We start from the raw sequence: 14744 nt of genomic DNA on the forward strand, positions 1-14744 counted from the left end.
TCCTGCCTACACAGGGTGGTACTTTGCTCCTTCTCTTTAATGAACCATTACCTTGTCCCCCCTCTGATGTATTGATACAAGGTTTTCCTTCATCCCTTTATCAGACAATTGCACTGGGGGCCTCTGACTCTGTTTCAACTACCTTTTCCTGCTCCTATATGTGTGCTGCTGCTATATCAGTTCTCCTACTGCCTCTCCTGTGGATCTCCCCTTTTCACCTCAACTCTCTAGTCCTGTGACAGCAGTCTGTGACTGAGGAGGAGAAGAGTCCCAGGCAGAACTCTGTTAAAGGGTTAACTCAGAAAAGGAGCCCGGTTAAACCTGCTGTTGAAAATGGATACAAATCTGAGTATGATAGAGAAGTAGAAACCAGCTACAGAAGATTTCCTCCTGGCCTTGTGTTCCAAAGGGTAGACTTGGTGCTCTCACCCCTAAGGCATGTGCTTTCCTGTTCTGAGTGTTCTCTGAGCCCAGGACAACCCAGCACTATTTGCTGGGGTGTGCCAGACTGGATCACAGGTGCTGCTGATTTACAGCCTCATAAGATGCAGAAAAGCATTATTAGAGGCCACCCTGCTGGTTGTGGTCTGGTCTGATCTAATCCTTGTTTGCCTATCTGTGACTGGCTGGTGCTGACAATCCCAAGCTCTGGGTGTCCATAAACTTCTGATTGCTAGAAGCTGGGATGGATTGCTCAGTAAATTGCCCTGTTCTGTTCATTCCCTCTGCTGTCGAAAGACAGGATACTGGGCTGTGGACCATTGGCCTGTCCTGGTCTGGTCATTATTATGTACTAGTGTTAATCTCTTGCTCCCTCCTGGCTGGAGGAATACAAAGATGGCAAAAACACAAGACCCAAAAAAGCCCATAGGAGGGGGAAAACTGATGGACAGTTGAAGGGGCTGATTGGCTGAAGTGAGACGTGGAACCAAAGGCCTGTACAGTGAGCTCCCAGACACATACTCTGACCTGGTTCAGAAATTTTCAGTTTGGGCTGGAGCTGCCCTGTCAAAGTGGTGCCTTTAGAAGGGTTAGTAACTAGTATTACGAAGAACCTTGCTACCTAAAACCTAGCAGAGTTCTTATGGGTTTTAAATTGTAAAAAAAATCTCCTAGTTTAAAACTAAAAATTCTGCACACAATCTTTTAAAAGTCTACACATTTTGTCAAAATAACACTACATAACCATGCCCTTCCCCCTCCCCCCCCCAGCCCAGGGATCCAGAGGGAGAAACAGCCTGATGCTCTGTCCCAGGTTTGCACAGTGCTTCCTACATGCTGCCCTCTTCTTCCCAGGGCATGCTGGGAGCTGCAGCTGCCAGGTTCCCTCTAGCTCCCTCTCCTGCCCTCCTCTCCTGTGCGCGAGCTGGGCTCTGCAGAGTCCAGTGGCCCCTAGTGGTGGCTATTAGCACTGCAGCTCATTTCTGTGGGGAAAAGGAAATTCTGAATTGCGCGATGATGCAGAATTCCTCCAGGAGTAAGTTTATCTCCTCTAATCTATCTACATCTGCCCACGTTTGGCCAAGATCTGGATGAAACTGTCTTCCCCTTTGTCTCCTTCATGGTCTTAAACCCCTCAGGTCCTTACATCCCTGTCAGATAGTCTCTCTAGCTGCATTATGGAAGTCCAGTGCCTTTATCTGTGTTCTCTTTCCCCAGGACCAAATCTAATGAGCTGCACTGGCTGTTTTTGTATATGTGGCGCCCTGTTGCTATCGCTAGAGCAATGAAATGCCCCAGTACCCTGTAACAAATGTGACTTTGTGTTTTTGTTGCAGAGAGCAGAAGACTTTGGCCCTGTGGAGGTGATCTCACACTGGCACCCTAATCTCACCATCAACATAGTGGACGATCATACTCCCTGGGTGAAGGGTAGCGTGCCACCGCCTCTGGACCAATGTAAGAACTTGGGATCTGCCAGCACTTCCCGTTCTCTGAGATGCCATTTTGGAATGTGTGTTTTTGCTCCAAGAACTCGTCTCTTCACAGCTTATCTGTCTGGTTCTTATAGCTGGTCTTGTCATCTCCTCTCATCTCTCTGCAGAGTTTCCCTCTGTTATTTGCCCACTCTGGGACATTTGTTGTAATATAGTAGTTGCATGCGAGTGGAGTTGGTTTTGTCTGCTTTGGACTAGCTTAATTTCTTCAGCATGCTTGTGGATTGGGCAGTTGAGGGGCTTGGAAATGGAATATTGGAGACTTTCCCTGTAGTTCAGTAGTATAAATTTCTCCCAAGTTGGTAGTAACTAAATTGTTCCTATCTGTTCATTGCCCTGTGAAGGATTGGATTTTTTGCAGTAAATGTTGGTAAACACTGATTACACACACACACACACACACACACACACACACACGACTATTTCCATCAATGATGATTGATATTGATAGGTAGACAAAGTAAGAAAAATGCTGCTTGAAAACTTGAGTCCAACCATAACGTGCTTAAGAGGGTGTTATAATGCCGGCATTAGCAGAGCTAGAGCAGAGCACCTTTTTAGGGACCTTTAACTTCCTTAATCTCAATGTCTGTCATTAAATAATTGTCAGACACCTCTCTCCATAATATCCTGCAACTGTGAAAAAATAAATAGGTAAAAATTGGATAAACACTTAAAGAAATAAGCATTGATAGCTGTCAACATTATTTTGAAAAAAACAAATTGAATTCTGCCAAGCTTGCTTACAGAAAGTGAGTTAATGGCTTCAGTGCAGCGTCTAAGAGGCAGGCTTCCACAGCAAAAAACAAAACAAAAAACCCAAAAACCCCCAACCAATTCACCCTTGTAATTGGGCCCCGTGTTGCCTGTCTCACTGGCAACTCAGGACCGAATGGGTCATGGAGCGTAAACTCTCACCAGGTGGCCCCCTAAGTAAGGACTCTGTTATGCTATCAGGGAAAGATGTTTTGGGCAGACTTTCCCTGCTGCTTCCCATGCTGTTCTGTGGCTAAATGAACATCCATCTCCAGGGTTGTTAGACCGGCGCTATCCATCAGCTTGAGATTCAAATCACAAATGCTCTTTAAAGAAAATAGCTGGCACCATAAACTTCCTGGAAGCCAGTTTGATATACTGGAATCCTGCAAATGGCCTGGTTTCCAGGGGGTGTTAATTGGATGCTGTCAGACTGCTTTCAATACCTGAGTCTGCACTTGGTCAGTAATATACAGAGGGAATGGGTTTGAGCTCTGGGCACCGAGAGAAAGGTGCTATACTCTCCCCTCCCTCTGTGGCAAAGCAAGACCCCCTCCTTCGCACTCTGGTCGTCACTTAGTGCCCTGTGTGCTGTAGGAGCTGGCATTTTTCTCCCGAGGGAAGGCTGGGTAGCTCAGGCTCCATGTACCAGCCAGCTGTACAGAAGCATTTGCTGGTCTGGGGTTTCTGTTGGTGCTGGTCTAGGATGATTTTTGTAGTTACAGGATGAGGTGGGTCTCCATTGTCTGTCTTAGTGAGTGAAGGTAGCTTTCTTTGTGCTATCCCATTCCTGTTTGCTCTCTCAGGCCTGTCTCTGCGTTCTCTCCCATTGCTGCAGATGTGAAGTTCGATGCGGTCAGTGGTGACTACTACCCCATCCTGTACTTCAACGATTACTGGAACCTGCAGAAGGATTACTTCCCCATCAACGAGACAGTGGAGCGGCTACCTTTCCGCCTCTCCTTCTGCCCACTCTCACTGTGGCGCTGGCAGCTCTATGCCGCACAGAGCACCAAGTCTCTGTGGAACTTCCTGGGAGAGGACTTGTACGAGCAATCGGATGAGGAGCAGGATTCTGTAAAGGTTCGACAGCCTTGACAAATCTCCTCTGGGTGGGTCCCTCTCTCTGCCACTTTCCACGGAGGTCCCACAGGCCTCTGTCCTAGGCTCGCACCTCTCCACCCTTTCTGACCCACTCGCAGAGCTTCAACTGCTGTTCCTGTGTGGATGATTCCCAAATGTACCTCTCCACTCCTGGCCTGTCCCCCTCCATCCAGCCCCGTCTTGGCCTGACTTTCCAACAGCTCCTCATTTCATACTATCAGCTTAATTTTCACATAGCCAAACCTGAGCTGCTGGGGTAAGAGTTTCAAAAGTCTAAGTGACTTAGTAGCCTTGCAAATGGCAAAGTCACTTTTGAAAATGCATCTTAGGCCCCTAAGTAGCTCAGGCACTTTTCAGAACATTCCCAAGTGGCCTACCCCCTCCTGATCCTTCTCCTCTTGCCCACACATCACCACCATCTGGGATCCCTTTCAATTTCCTTTTTCTATCAAATCCCAGCAGAGTCTGGATCGTGCTGCTGCATTCTGCATAAATCTGGAAGATCCAGCACTTCCCTTCTGGCCCTGCAACTGATGGGCTTGCCCAGGTCCCCTTAGCTTCCTGCTTTGATTCCTGCCTTCTCTACCCAACACCCACCTTTCTTCTGGGATAGAGAATCAGCCACTCCGTGGCTTCAGGAAGTGATCCAAGTATGCACAGGCCCAGTCTTGAACTGGCCTCAGCAAGGACTGAGAGATGTTTCTTTGAGCACTCCTTGCCTGGACAGGGCAGCGTTGAGCACTCTGGTCTCAGCCAGTGCTTCCTGTGTGGCGGGGTGAACTCAGCCTGGGATGTATGAAGGGCTTCAGCCTTAAGCTGTATCGGTGCCTCCTGTGACTGGTACAACAGGACAGGCCCCAGGATATTATTGCCAAGGAAACCGAGGCCAGTGTAGTCAGCGCTATTCTGCTCTGTAGAAATGGTGTCAACCATCACAGGATTTACTCTTGGATCTTGTCTCCCTAGCTCAAGACAGGCCGGGACTCCCCCAGCTGTTAGATCTGTGGGGCTCTGGGGAGCTGGCAGTGGGATGACCTTGAAGACTAGAGGGGCAGAAATGGGATGAAATTCAACAATACAGAGTGCAAGGTCATGCACTTATCGGCTAATAATAAGAATCTGCTACAAGCTGGGGGTTCATCAGTTAGAAGCAACTGGGGGTGGGTGTGCGGAGAGGCTTGGATGTGAGGGTCGATTGCAGGATGGCTGAGCCACCAATCAGTGTGGTGTGGCTGTGAAAAAGGCAAATGCGATGCTAGGATAATAGGTGAGGCACTTCCAGTATCTCCAGAGAGGTACTAATGTCATTGTACAAGGTACTGTTTAGACCTCACTTGGAAGGCTGTGTGCAATTCTGGTAATCAGGAAAGATTAATTCAAACTGGGACAGGTGCCGAGAAGAGCTACCAGGCTGCTCAGGGGAATGCAGGGCCTGCCTTCTGAGAGGAGACCAAAAGAGCTTGGTTTGTTAGCCTAGTAAAAAGAAGGCTGAGAGGCGATGTGATTGCTCCCTGTAAATACAGCATGGGGGTAAACATGGAGAGGGTGATGAGCTCTTTAAGCTAAAGGACAGTGTTTGCACAAGAACAAGTAGATATAAGCTGGCCAGAAACAAATTCAGGCTGGTAATTAGAAGAAGGTTTCTAAACATCAGAGGGGTGAGGTTCAGCGTTGCTGGAGCAAACAATTATTTTTGAGAGAAAGCTGAACAAATTTGAGAGCAAATGTCTGATGGGGTTGTTTGGGATGGGAGGGAGGGGGACAGGGCTCAGCAACCTGGGGGGTTATGTCCTATGTACCTAAAGTTCATCCTTTGGGGTTTCAGTTGGCCGCCAGCCAGGGGTCAGACAGAGATTTATTCCCCTGCCCCTCAATGTATTCTGGGAGGGTTTTATCTCCTTTGAAGCATCAGAGCTGAAGATAAGACTTTGCAGGGGTTTCCAGATCTCTGGGGTGGCACCGAGCATTCTCTCTGTCAGGTGCTTGGCTGGTTGGTTCTGACTCGTGCTCAGGGTTGAACTGATCGCTGTATGTGGGGTCAGGAAGGAATTTTTACCCCAGGTCAGATTGGCAGGGACTTTGTGGGGGTGGTGTTTGCTACCTTCTATTGTGTGTGGGTGCTGGTCACTTGTCAAGTGGGTCAAGATTAGTTGGGTGTATCTCACTTGATTGTTTCCCTGCCATTGCAGGGGCCTTGGGCACTGTGTCCCTCAGTTCCTCCTGTTCTTTACCTGTCCAGTCTCGTGTGGGCTGTTATGCTTTGATCTCATTTTGGTTTCTGGGCTAATGTGCGGGTTCTGGTGTGGGGGTTGGTGGCCTGTGATGGACATGAGGTCAGACTGTTCTCTTATGGCCTTAAACTCTGGCTCTGACTGCCACTGCAACCCATCCCCCCTCCCCCCATCAACAGGTGCCTGGGGCATTGCCATTACTATGGGATGTCATCCCCCAAACTCCATCACTGGAAAACACAAGTCAATTGGGATGGAAAGTGATCCCTTAGCTCTTTGTGAGGCTGGCAGCAGAATCTGGGCCTGTAGCACGACCTCAGCCCTCCCTAGCAAAGCCCACCACTTCCTCTGTGTCCAACTGGCGTTCAGATCAGCACTGCTGTTCGTATAGAATCTCCCTGTGCTCTGGACAGCACTGTTAATCTGGGCAGTATTTGCAGCCAGTTGGTGAAGTCTGAGACAGGCACTGTGCTTTCCCCGAGGGACCCGTGGTCGCAGGGATCTGCATTTCCTAATCTAGCAATGTCCGAGTGTAGGGAAGGGCACGAGGAATCAGGGCAGCGCTGGTCTCCTTTAACTGTTTTCAGGAGACATAGTGTTCAGTATATGCAGTTTTACAAAAGGCTTACATCAAAAGGTACACATCTAATTTTAATTTAAGTGCATAGTTTATTTTAAAAGCTTTTCACTTTAGTTTAGAAATTAATCCTATTAATGCTGTATCCCTTTTTACAGAAATAAGTTCTGAGACTAGTGCAGGAAATAATGGTTTGATTGTGCCACTCATTGCAGTTTTATTCTGAGCTGTCACAGTCTTAGGGCCTCTCCTCACTCCACCACAGTGGCTGGAGTGAAAGCCAGACACAGCGGGCTTTGCTCAGTCCCTGGGAGACTATCCACAGTACCTCCCACACACTTAGATGTAATCTAACTTCGTTTCCTGTGACTCTGAAATCTGTTGGCATTTGTGCTTCCTCCAATTGTTCCTACTAAAGCATCTCTGGATTGGGTTATTTTTCCACAAGCGGGTGCTCCTGTTTGTCCACCTGAAACCCTCAGTTCTGTCTGGATTGCCTTCTCTGGGTCCCTTTGGGTGGGGCCTGGCTGGAGGGGCAGGATAGGCCCTTCACATCTTTTTCTTTTCCAGGTTGCTCTTTTGGAGACCAATCCATATCTACTGGCTTTGACCATTATCGTTTCCATAGTTCACAGCATATTTGAGTTTCTTGCCTTCAAAAACGGTAAGTTCTGCTGTGTAGTGAAGATCTCCTTTTGGCTCCAGCCCTTCTCTTAGGAAGGGTTTTTAACCTGGGTCTGCATTGGCCTTGCAGAGTTGTTCAATGCCCCTGTTGTGGGGGGCAATATGAATGTAAGAGGAAGAACGTCTGGGACAGGTGAAGAGCATGAATGTGACTAAATGGAAAACATAGTTGTTTTCACTTGGGCCCAGGCTCTCCAGTGATAAATTGCTGAGGCCCCATAGGGGTGACTCAGCTGGCCTGTCCCTCTGCTACCTGCCGTAACTCTCTGCACTCTGCTCCTTGCCGTCGTCTTCTCCCCACCCCACCCCCCATGTGCTTTAGGGCAGGAGGAGCACTCTCTCCATTCTGCCAACCACCAGTTTCACAAGACTCTCCTCAGCTATTGGGGGGGGCCTGCAAACTTCAAGTGCTTCCCTTACAAAGTCTGTGGGCAGCAAGCTTCATGCCTCTGATGCTGCTGGGAGTTCGGTCTGTATAATGACCCCATGATCTCGTACTAGCCACACACCTACTGGCCACAGGAGAGTCTGTATCCACAACATAATGGAGAGGGCAAAGTCAGTCTGCTGCTAACAGTGGATGGGTTTCTGGCCAGGTTCTTCTGAACTACCGTCATGGCCCACAGAGCTGGCCTGGCCATTTTCTTCATACAGCTGGGAAACACAACTCACTCCCACTCATGGAGGTGAAAGGCATTAGCAAGTAGACCTGTGCTCTGCTCCTTTCGTAAGGTAGAGGAGAAAGCTGGAAACTCCTTCCTGCAGTGGGGCTCTGGCTGCCCCTGAAGGGCCCCCTATGCTCAGGATGTTCTCCCTCTATGCTCTTCTCTCTGGCCCCTAGATATCCAGTTCTGGAACAGCAGGCAGTCTCTGGAGGGGCTCTCCGTCCGCTCTGTGTTCTTTGGGGTATTTCAGTCACTTGTGGTCCTTCTCTACATCCTGGACAATGAAACTAACTTTGTGGTTCAAGTCAGCGTCTTCATCGGGCTCCTCATAGACCTCTGGAAAATAACAAAAGTCATGGATGTCAGGGTAAGCACGTGGCTCATTGCGCTACACCAGCGGTTCTCAGCCTGCAGGCTGCATGTGGCCAGTTAGCCCACAGCTGTGTGCTAAAGCCCAGTCCATATGCCCAGGGTCTGCTGGGTTTCCCGTTGCCTTGTGGGGAGGGGGCAGGGCTGCCAGCCCACCCCATGTAGTGGGAGTCCAGAGTTGGGGCAGCTGCGCAGGATTGGGGTCCAGGGCAGCCGTGCAGGCCCCACAGGGTCAGGGGTCCAGGGCTGCTGTTGCCCTGGCCCCTGCAGCCCAGGTAATACATTGTGGACCGCATACACACTAGACTGAAGGGGTGCCCTGTGTAGAAAACCCAGTTCTCCACCTTGCCAGAGTAAGCAGAAAGCTAGAGAATGTGAGATCCACACCCCCAGCTAGGCTGTCTTCTCAGGAGGAGCCCTCTTGGGGCCTTTATTATGTACTGCCTCCCCTCTAACTTCTGCTCTTGTCGATGAACAGCTGGATCGAGATGACAAAGTCGCTGGGATTTTTCCACGTTTAACCTTCAAAGACAAATCAACATATATAGAATCGTCTACCAAAGTCTACGATGATGTAAGTCCAATGCCTGGCAGGGGATTTCCTTCAGCGTGTGGTAGGATCCCTCTGGGAGGTGGGGGTAGTGTGGGTTAGATTCCTACGCCACTAGGTATGGGAGCCCTTGACCGAGGAAAGGGGACCCAAGTATACCCTGCATTAGGATCCTGCTCCCAAAAGAGGAAAGGTGCCCTGGATAGCATGTCCCTGGTCATCCCTTCTAGCTTATTCCTTGGGAAGCTGCTGCTCTCCCAGCAGGACAGCAGCTCCCTTGCTAAGCTGGGCTACACTGGGCCCTGCAAGAGAGCTGAACCCACAGCACATTCTAGGTGTTGGCTTGTTTGCCCTGAGTTCTGTTCCTCCTCTCCTCTCTGCTGGATGGACACGTGGGTCTTCATGTGTCCAGTTCGCTATTCTCCTGAGTCTATCTCACCTCTGACCCCTGGCATCTGCCTGAGTGACGCATGCCCTCCATGTGCCTGTCTGCAGCCACGGTATCCCCTCCATCAGCTCAGTGTGTGGCCCAGTGCCCGCACTAGGCCCTGCTGCCCCAAGTTACACCCTTCAGTCTTTTCCTTCTGGCATGGCTGCAGGTGCCGAGGCACAGTTGTCATTAAGCCACATGTGTGTGGTGGTGCAGTCCCCCCTCTCATGCGGCCGGGAATCTCAGCAAAACATCATAGTCATGAACTGCTAAAGGGTGCCCAAGATGCATCTCTTGGCCACTCTGCTGGTCTGATCTCCAGAGCCAGGTTGGCGATGTATGAGTGTAGCTCAATGGCTTTCAAATTTCTTGTATTGGTGACCCCTTTCACACAGCAAGCCTCTGAATGTGATTTCCCCCCCTCATTAAAAATGGGGGGTGCATAATTTAATGGGGGCTAAGGGCTGTCAGTGGCTACCTTGTGACCCCCTGAGGGTTTGGGACCTCCAGTTTGAGAACCCCTGGTAGCTCTACCCCCACCCCCACCCCCGCGCCCCCAGTCTTTGAGAGGTGGAGCGACAAGTGTTCAGGGGGCATGGAGCACGCTCACTCCTTGGTGGCTGTGGTGGCAGAAGGGGAAAAAGGATTGAGACCCTGCTTCCAGCCCTGCTGTGATGCGCTAGCGAGTGAGTGAGATGGGATGTGGCCAGCACCTTGTGACCCCAAGCACTGTTCAGAAACCCCCTTCTAACAAGAGTCTCCCACTGTGAAGCCAGGGCTTGAGAACCAGCAGGCCTGCAAAGAGGTGGGTCTGTGACTAGTGGGCCCCTGTACACACGCACCCTGCCCCCCGATCCTGAGCAGGATTCTGTGTGGCTCCCAGCTGATTGGTCACCTTTGAATATTGCCTCCCCAGATGGCGTTCCGGTATCTCTCGTGGATTCTCTTCCCCTTGCTCGGCTGCTACGCTGTGTACAGCTTGCTGTACATGGAGCACAAGGGCTGGTACTCGTGGGTCCTGAGCATGCTCTATGGCTTCCTTCTGACGTTTGGTGAGTAGCACCCACAAGGCAGCGTTCTGGATGCCTGAGTTTGCTGGAGTCACTGGGCCCCGTCCAAGGCCTCCTGACCCTCTCGCGCCCAGCTTTGGGGTCCGCCCGCACTCGGGGGAGGCTGTGGGTAGTGCTCTGGACGTGTTAGAGGCTGGTCACGTGTGTCTGGCTGGAATTAGGATGAGCTTTCAGCAGGGAGAAGAGATACTGAGTTGCACTTACCAGTAAGGAGCCCTCCAGCTCCTGATATCGCATGCAAAGGGCCTGGCTTCACATCTGCCGTTTGGGAATCATTAAGAAAGGGATAGATAATAAGACAGAAAATATTATATTGCCTCTGTATAAATCCATGGTACACCCATGTCTTGAATAATGCGTGCAGATATGGTCACCCCATCTCAAAAAAGATTAATTGGAATTAGAAAAGGTGTACAGAAAAGAGCAACAAAAATTAGGAGTATGGAACAGCTTCTACATGAGGCAAGATTAATAAGACTGGGAGTTTTCAGCTTGGAAAAGAAACGATTAAGGGGATATGATAGAGATCTATAAAATCATGATGGGTGTGGAGACAGCAAATAAGGAAGTCTCACTTATTCCTTTTAAAGCAAGAACTAGGGGGGTCACCAAATTAAATTAATAGGCAGCAGGTTTCAAACAAAAAAATATTTCTTCACACAATGCACAGTCAACCTGTGGAACTCTTGCCAGAGGATGTTGTGAAGGCTGAGAGTATAAAAACTCAAAAAAGATCTAGATACATTCATGGAGGATAGGTCTATCAAGGGCTATTAGCCAGGGTGGGCACGGATGGTGTCCCTCCCTCTGTTTGCCAGAAGTTGGGATTGGGCAGTGGGATGGATCAGTTGATGATTACCTGTTCTGTTCATTCCCTCTGGAGTACCTGGCATTGGCCATTGTCAGAAGACTGGATACTGGGCTAGATGGACCTTTGGTCTGACCTAGTATGGCCCTTCTTATGTTCTGTGTTCTCATGTCTCTCTCTCGTGCTCTTTCTCACAATCCAGAGCAGATGGTTGAAGTCTTCTTGTTTCTTCGTTCCTGTCTCCTAACCCCAACTTTGAAGCGTGCCCTGCGGTATTGTATAGGCACCTCCAATCTCCTTTCAGACTCTGGGTATTGACATTCCCCATGGGCTTCGCCTGCAGTGATTAGGTTTCACTGTCCCTCACTTAGTAACACTTGTAGTCTGTTTCTGGCCATACTCCCTGCTCTTGAGGGAGCTACTGTAGCAACTTCAGACTCTGTTAATCTTCAGCTTCTGTTTCAGAGAGGTTCTGTTTCCTGCCGTATCCCGTGCGTTGGCAGTGTGTGCTGGTGAATTGCTGGGCAACTGCCTTTTCTGTGTAGGTCAAAGTCCAGCCTTGCTAGTTTGAACTCGGGTGGAACCTTTTCTGCCTCAATGAACTGATGGAATCCAAGCAGGCTGTGATCATAGAAACTGTTTCCAAGCTTGCGGTATCTCTTCTTCACATAAGCTTAGTCTACACTGCAAAGTTTTGCCAGCAGAGCTCTGTTCCCTAGGAGTGTGGGGAAACTCTCACATTCCCTAGCCAGCATAGCTATGCTGGCAAAACCCCTGGTTAAGACTAAATGTAGAATCTTTTATTAAGAATCTGAATAAATGTATGTTAATCTATATAACTGATTAAAATTTGTATAGATACAGTGTATCCTCCAGGCTAGCCAATAGAAACACCAATGAAATGCAAAGGCTGTATAGTTAGTTGCAAATCAGCATGTTTTAATTGTTACCAACCAGTGAGAATTGAACTGTTCTTTAGGAAAAGAACTAAACAGTGCCAATGCAAAGCAAGATTAAAACCAGTGATTTAAATCAAGGTTTCCTGATAGGTGATTTAAATCAGTCCATCCTGACCTGCTGTCTCCTGGTCTCTGCAAGGCTGCCATGACCTCCCTTAGCTAATGTATTGCAATTTACACACAGAACACCCGACCTGCGTTGAAAACCAAACTCCCTTTATTTTCACTTGCTTTGCTGCTGACTAGCCTCCCAAAGCTACCGTTCCCTGTTCCTTTCAGATCGCAGTGGGCTTGTGGCTGCCTGCCTCTCTCCTCCTCTCTGCCTCCCGCTGTTCTGCTCTGAGCATTGTCTGCCTCTGGCCCTTCATGTAATCTCACCAATACTGGCTCAGGAGCCGCCTTCCTTGCAGTGCCTGAGCAGCCTTCTTGTGTTTAATAGATTTTAAGGCCATAAGGAACCACTCTGCTCATCCAGTCTGATCACCTGCCTAGCACAGGTCAGAGAATTCTGTCCAGCCCAGCAGCTTGTGGTTGGACTAGCGCACATCAGCCTGGGCTCAAGTCATGAGGAATGCACCCCATCCTTCAGCAGCTTGTTCAGTGGCTGATTGGCCTCGCTGCTAAAAGCGTGACTCTGCCATTTCAGATAGCGGAGAAGGTCTCTCCCTCCCGCCTCTGCCTCAGCCATTTATTCTTGGGACTCTGAGTTTGGTGAACTCCGTAGAGATTGGGGCCTGCTTTATGGCAGAGCTGCTGTGCACAAGGTTTGCCCTCATTTCTGCCAGGATGTAACTCCATGGCCCGGGCCAGCTCTGTTGGCATCCAGCCTGTCCCAGATGCACACTGGCCGGAATTAGCCTAGTGGCCCACAGCCTGACTTCTCCCCCTTTCCCCACCAGGTTTTATTACGATGACTCCGCAGCTGTTCATAAACTACAAACTGAAATCAGTAGCCCACCTGCCCTGGAGGATGCTCACCTACAAAGCACTCAACACCTTCATCGATGACCTCTTTGCCTTTGTGATCAAAATGCCCATGATGTACAGGATAGGCTGCCTGCGAGACGGTAAGGGGCTCAGTGCCAGCCTCCTGTTCCCTGCCATTGTCTGTAAGGATGGCAATGCGTCTCCTTTACGAATGTGTCATACTGGCTAGGAGCATGCTGTGCTACTTGGGGATGGGGGTGCAGCATGTCAGTGTGTCTCCCCAGCCAGTTTGGGGATCGCCCAGGCTTAGATGGGACCCTACCAGTGTCTGAACCCAGCACTTAAGACCCCACTTCCTTTGTCTTATTGCAGCTGCATGGCCCTTCTCCCACTGAGCCTTCCAGGAGTCCAGTGATGGCTCCATGAGCTGGCCTGTGAGTTCCCCATGCAGGATGAGAAAAGAGTTTTCCTCCTCCTCTCTGTCCCAGGGCCTCAGCAACTCCCTTGTGGGCTGCAGCTGAGCTATGCTGTCACTCATGCCTGGGGTCTCTTGCCAAGCAGCTCACGAGGCACTTATAGGCCACGGGGCACCGAGAACTGGGCAGTTCAGAGGTGTGCATCTGGCCTGGGGTTTGCCTGCTGTTTACACTCGCTCTGCTCTGCTCTGCTCTCCTCCCACAGATGTCATCTTCTTCATTTACCTCTATCAGCGCTGGATCTACCGGGTGGATCTGACGCGTGTCAACGAGTTTGGGATAAGTGGGGAGGGCCAAGTCCCTCAGCTAACACAAGGTACCACTCCAGCGGACTGTGCCCCTGCACTGCTACCCGATGGGGAGGCAACGAGCACGCAGGGGGTGATAAAGGAGGGCCTGGCTGATGGCTCCCCTGCACCAGTAACGGAGAACGTGGTTGATGGCTCCCCTGGGGCCCAGATGGAGAAAACAGCAGAGGACAAGAAAAAGGACTAACCTGCTCTAACTTAAATTTTTAAACAAAGCCTAACTTTCCACTCTCCCCTTTGGATACTGGACAGAAAGCGAAGCGGGGAAGCTGCTATGGTCCTCTGGCTCCAAAGCTTTTTATTTTCTATTCCAGTAACTTTGGGGCGGGTAGGGATTGAGAATTTGGTGACATTCATGTGATGTGCTGTATCCATGGGAGAGAACCCCCGTATCTCTGTATTTAAAGTCAAACTCATCCAGTAATCATTGTGAGCGCCGTTCCATTGTGCAGGTGTTTAGGACATTAAGGAGTTTCTCAGAGTTGTGTCTCTGTTTCATAAAGAGAGCTGATTATCCGAACAAGTCCCATTTCTCATCATTGCACTCTACTATGGACTCTGGATTGAATAAATTCATATGGGTGTTAAGTTAAACCTTGCCTCCTTCTTTCATCTCTCTACACATCTGCCCTGGATGCAGGCTCCTCTAGGAACATAGGATTTGCCAGACTGGATCAGAACTGAGCCCCATCTAGCCCAGCCACCAGCATCAGCTGCTTCAGAGAAAGGTGTGAGAACCCCTAGTAGCAGAGGTGGAATAATCTCCTCTCCTTCTCAGGTCTCAACCTGGTCTCTAAATTCTGAAGCCAAGGTTTAATATCCCACCCGCCTGTATGGGGTTTTTTGTTAATTCCCATAAATGTCCAGTCCCTTTTTGAATCTTAAGTTCTTAG

General features: G+C 49.7%; 1 protein-coding gene across 2 annotated transcripts in view; it reads left to right on the top strand.

The window, feature by feature from the left end:
• CLPTM1 (CLPTM1 regulator of GABA type A receptor forward trafficking) overlaps nucleotides 1-14445 on the top strand; it is a 40542-nt gene extending 26097 nt beyond the window's left edge. For both annotated transcript variants that reach the window (XM_050927795.1, XM_050927796.1), the window contains exons 7-14: nucleotides 1779-1899; nucleotides 3532-3776; nucleotides 7176-7269; nucleotides 8131-8321; nucleotides 8802-8897; nucleotides 10220-10355; nucleotides 13040-13207; nucleotides 13749-14445. In XM_050927795.1, the coding sequence (XP_050783752.1) occupies nucleotides 1779-1899; nucleotides 3532-3776; nucleotides 7176-7269; nucleotides 8131-8321; nucleotides 8802-8897; nucleotides 10220-10355; nucleotides 13040-13207; nucleotides 13749-14038 (1341 nt within the window). In that variant the 3' untranslated portion in view covers nucleotides 14039-14445. The remainder of the gene's footprint in view (nucleotides 1-1778; nucleotides 1900-3531; nucleotides 3777-7175; nucleotides 7270-8130; nucleotides 8322-8801; nucleotides 8898-10219; nucleotides 10356-13039; nucleotides 13208-13748) is intronic.
• Nucleotides 14446-14744: the final 299 nt, after the last annotated feature.

The sequence above is a fragment of the Gopherus flavomarginatus genome, chromosome 18, assembly GCF_025201925.1.
Source record: "Gopherus flavomarginatus isolate rGopFla2 chromosome 18, rGopFla2.mat.asm, whole genome shotgun sequence".
NCBI classification, from domain to species: domain Eukaryota; kingdom Metazoa; phylum Chordata; order Testudines; family Testudinidae; genus Gopherus; species Gopherus flavomarginatus.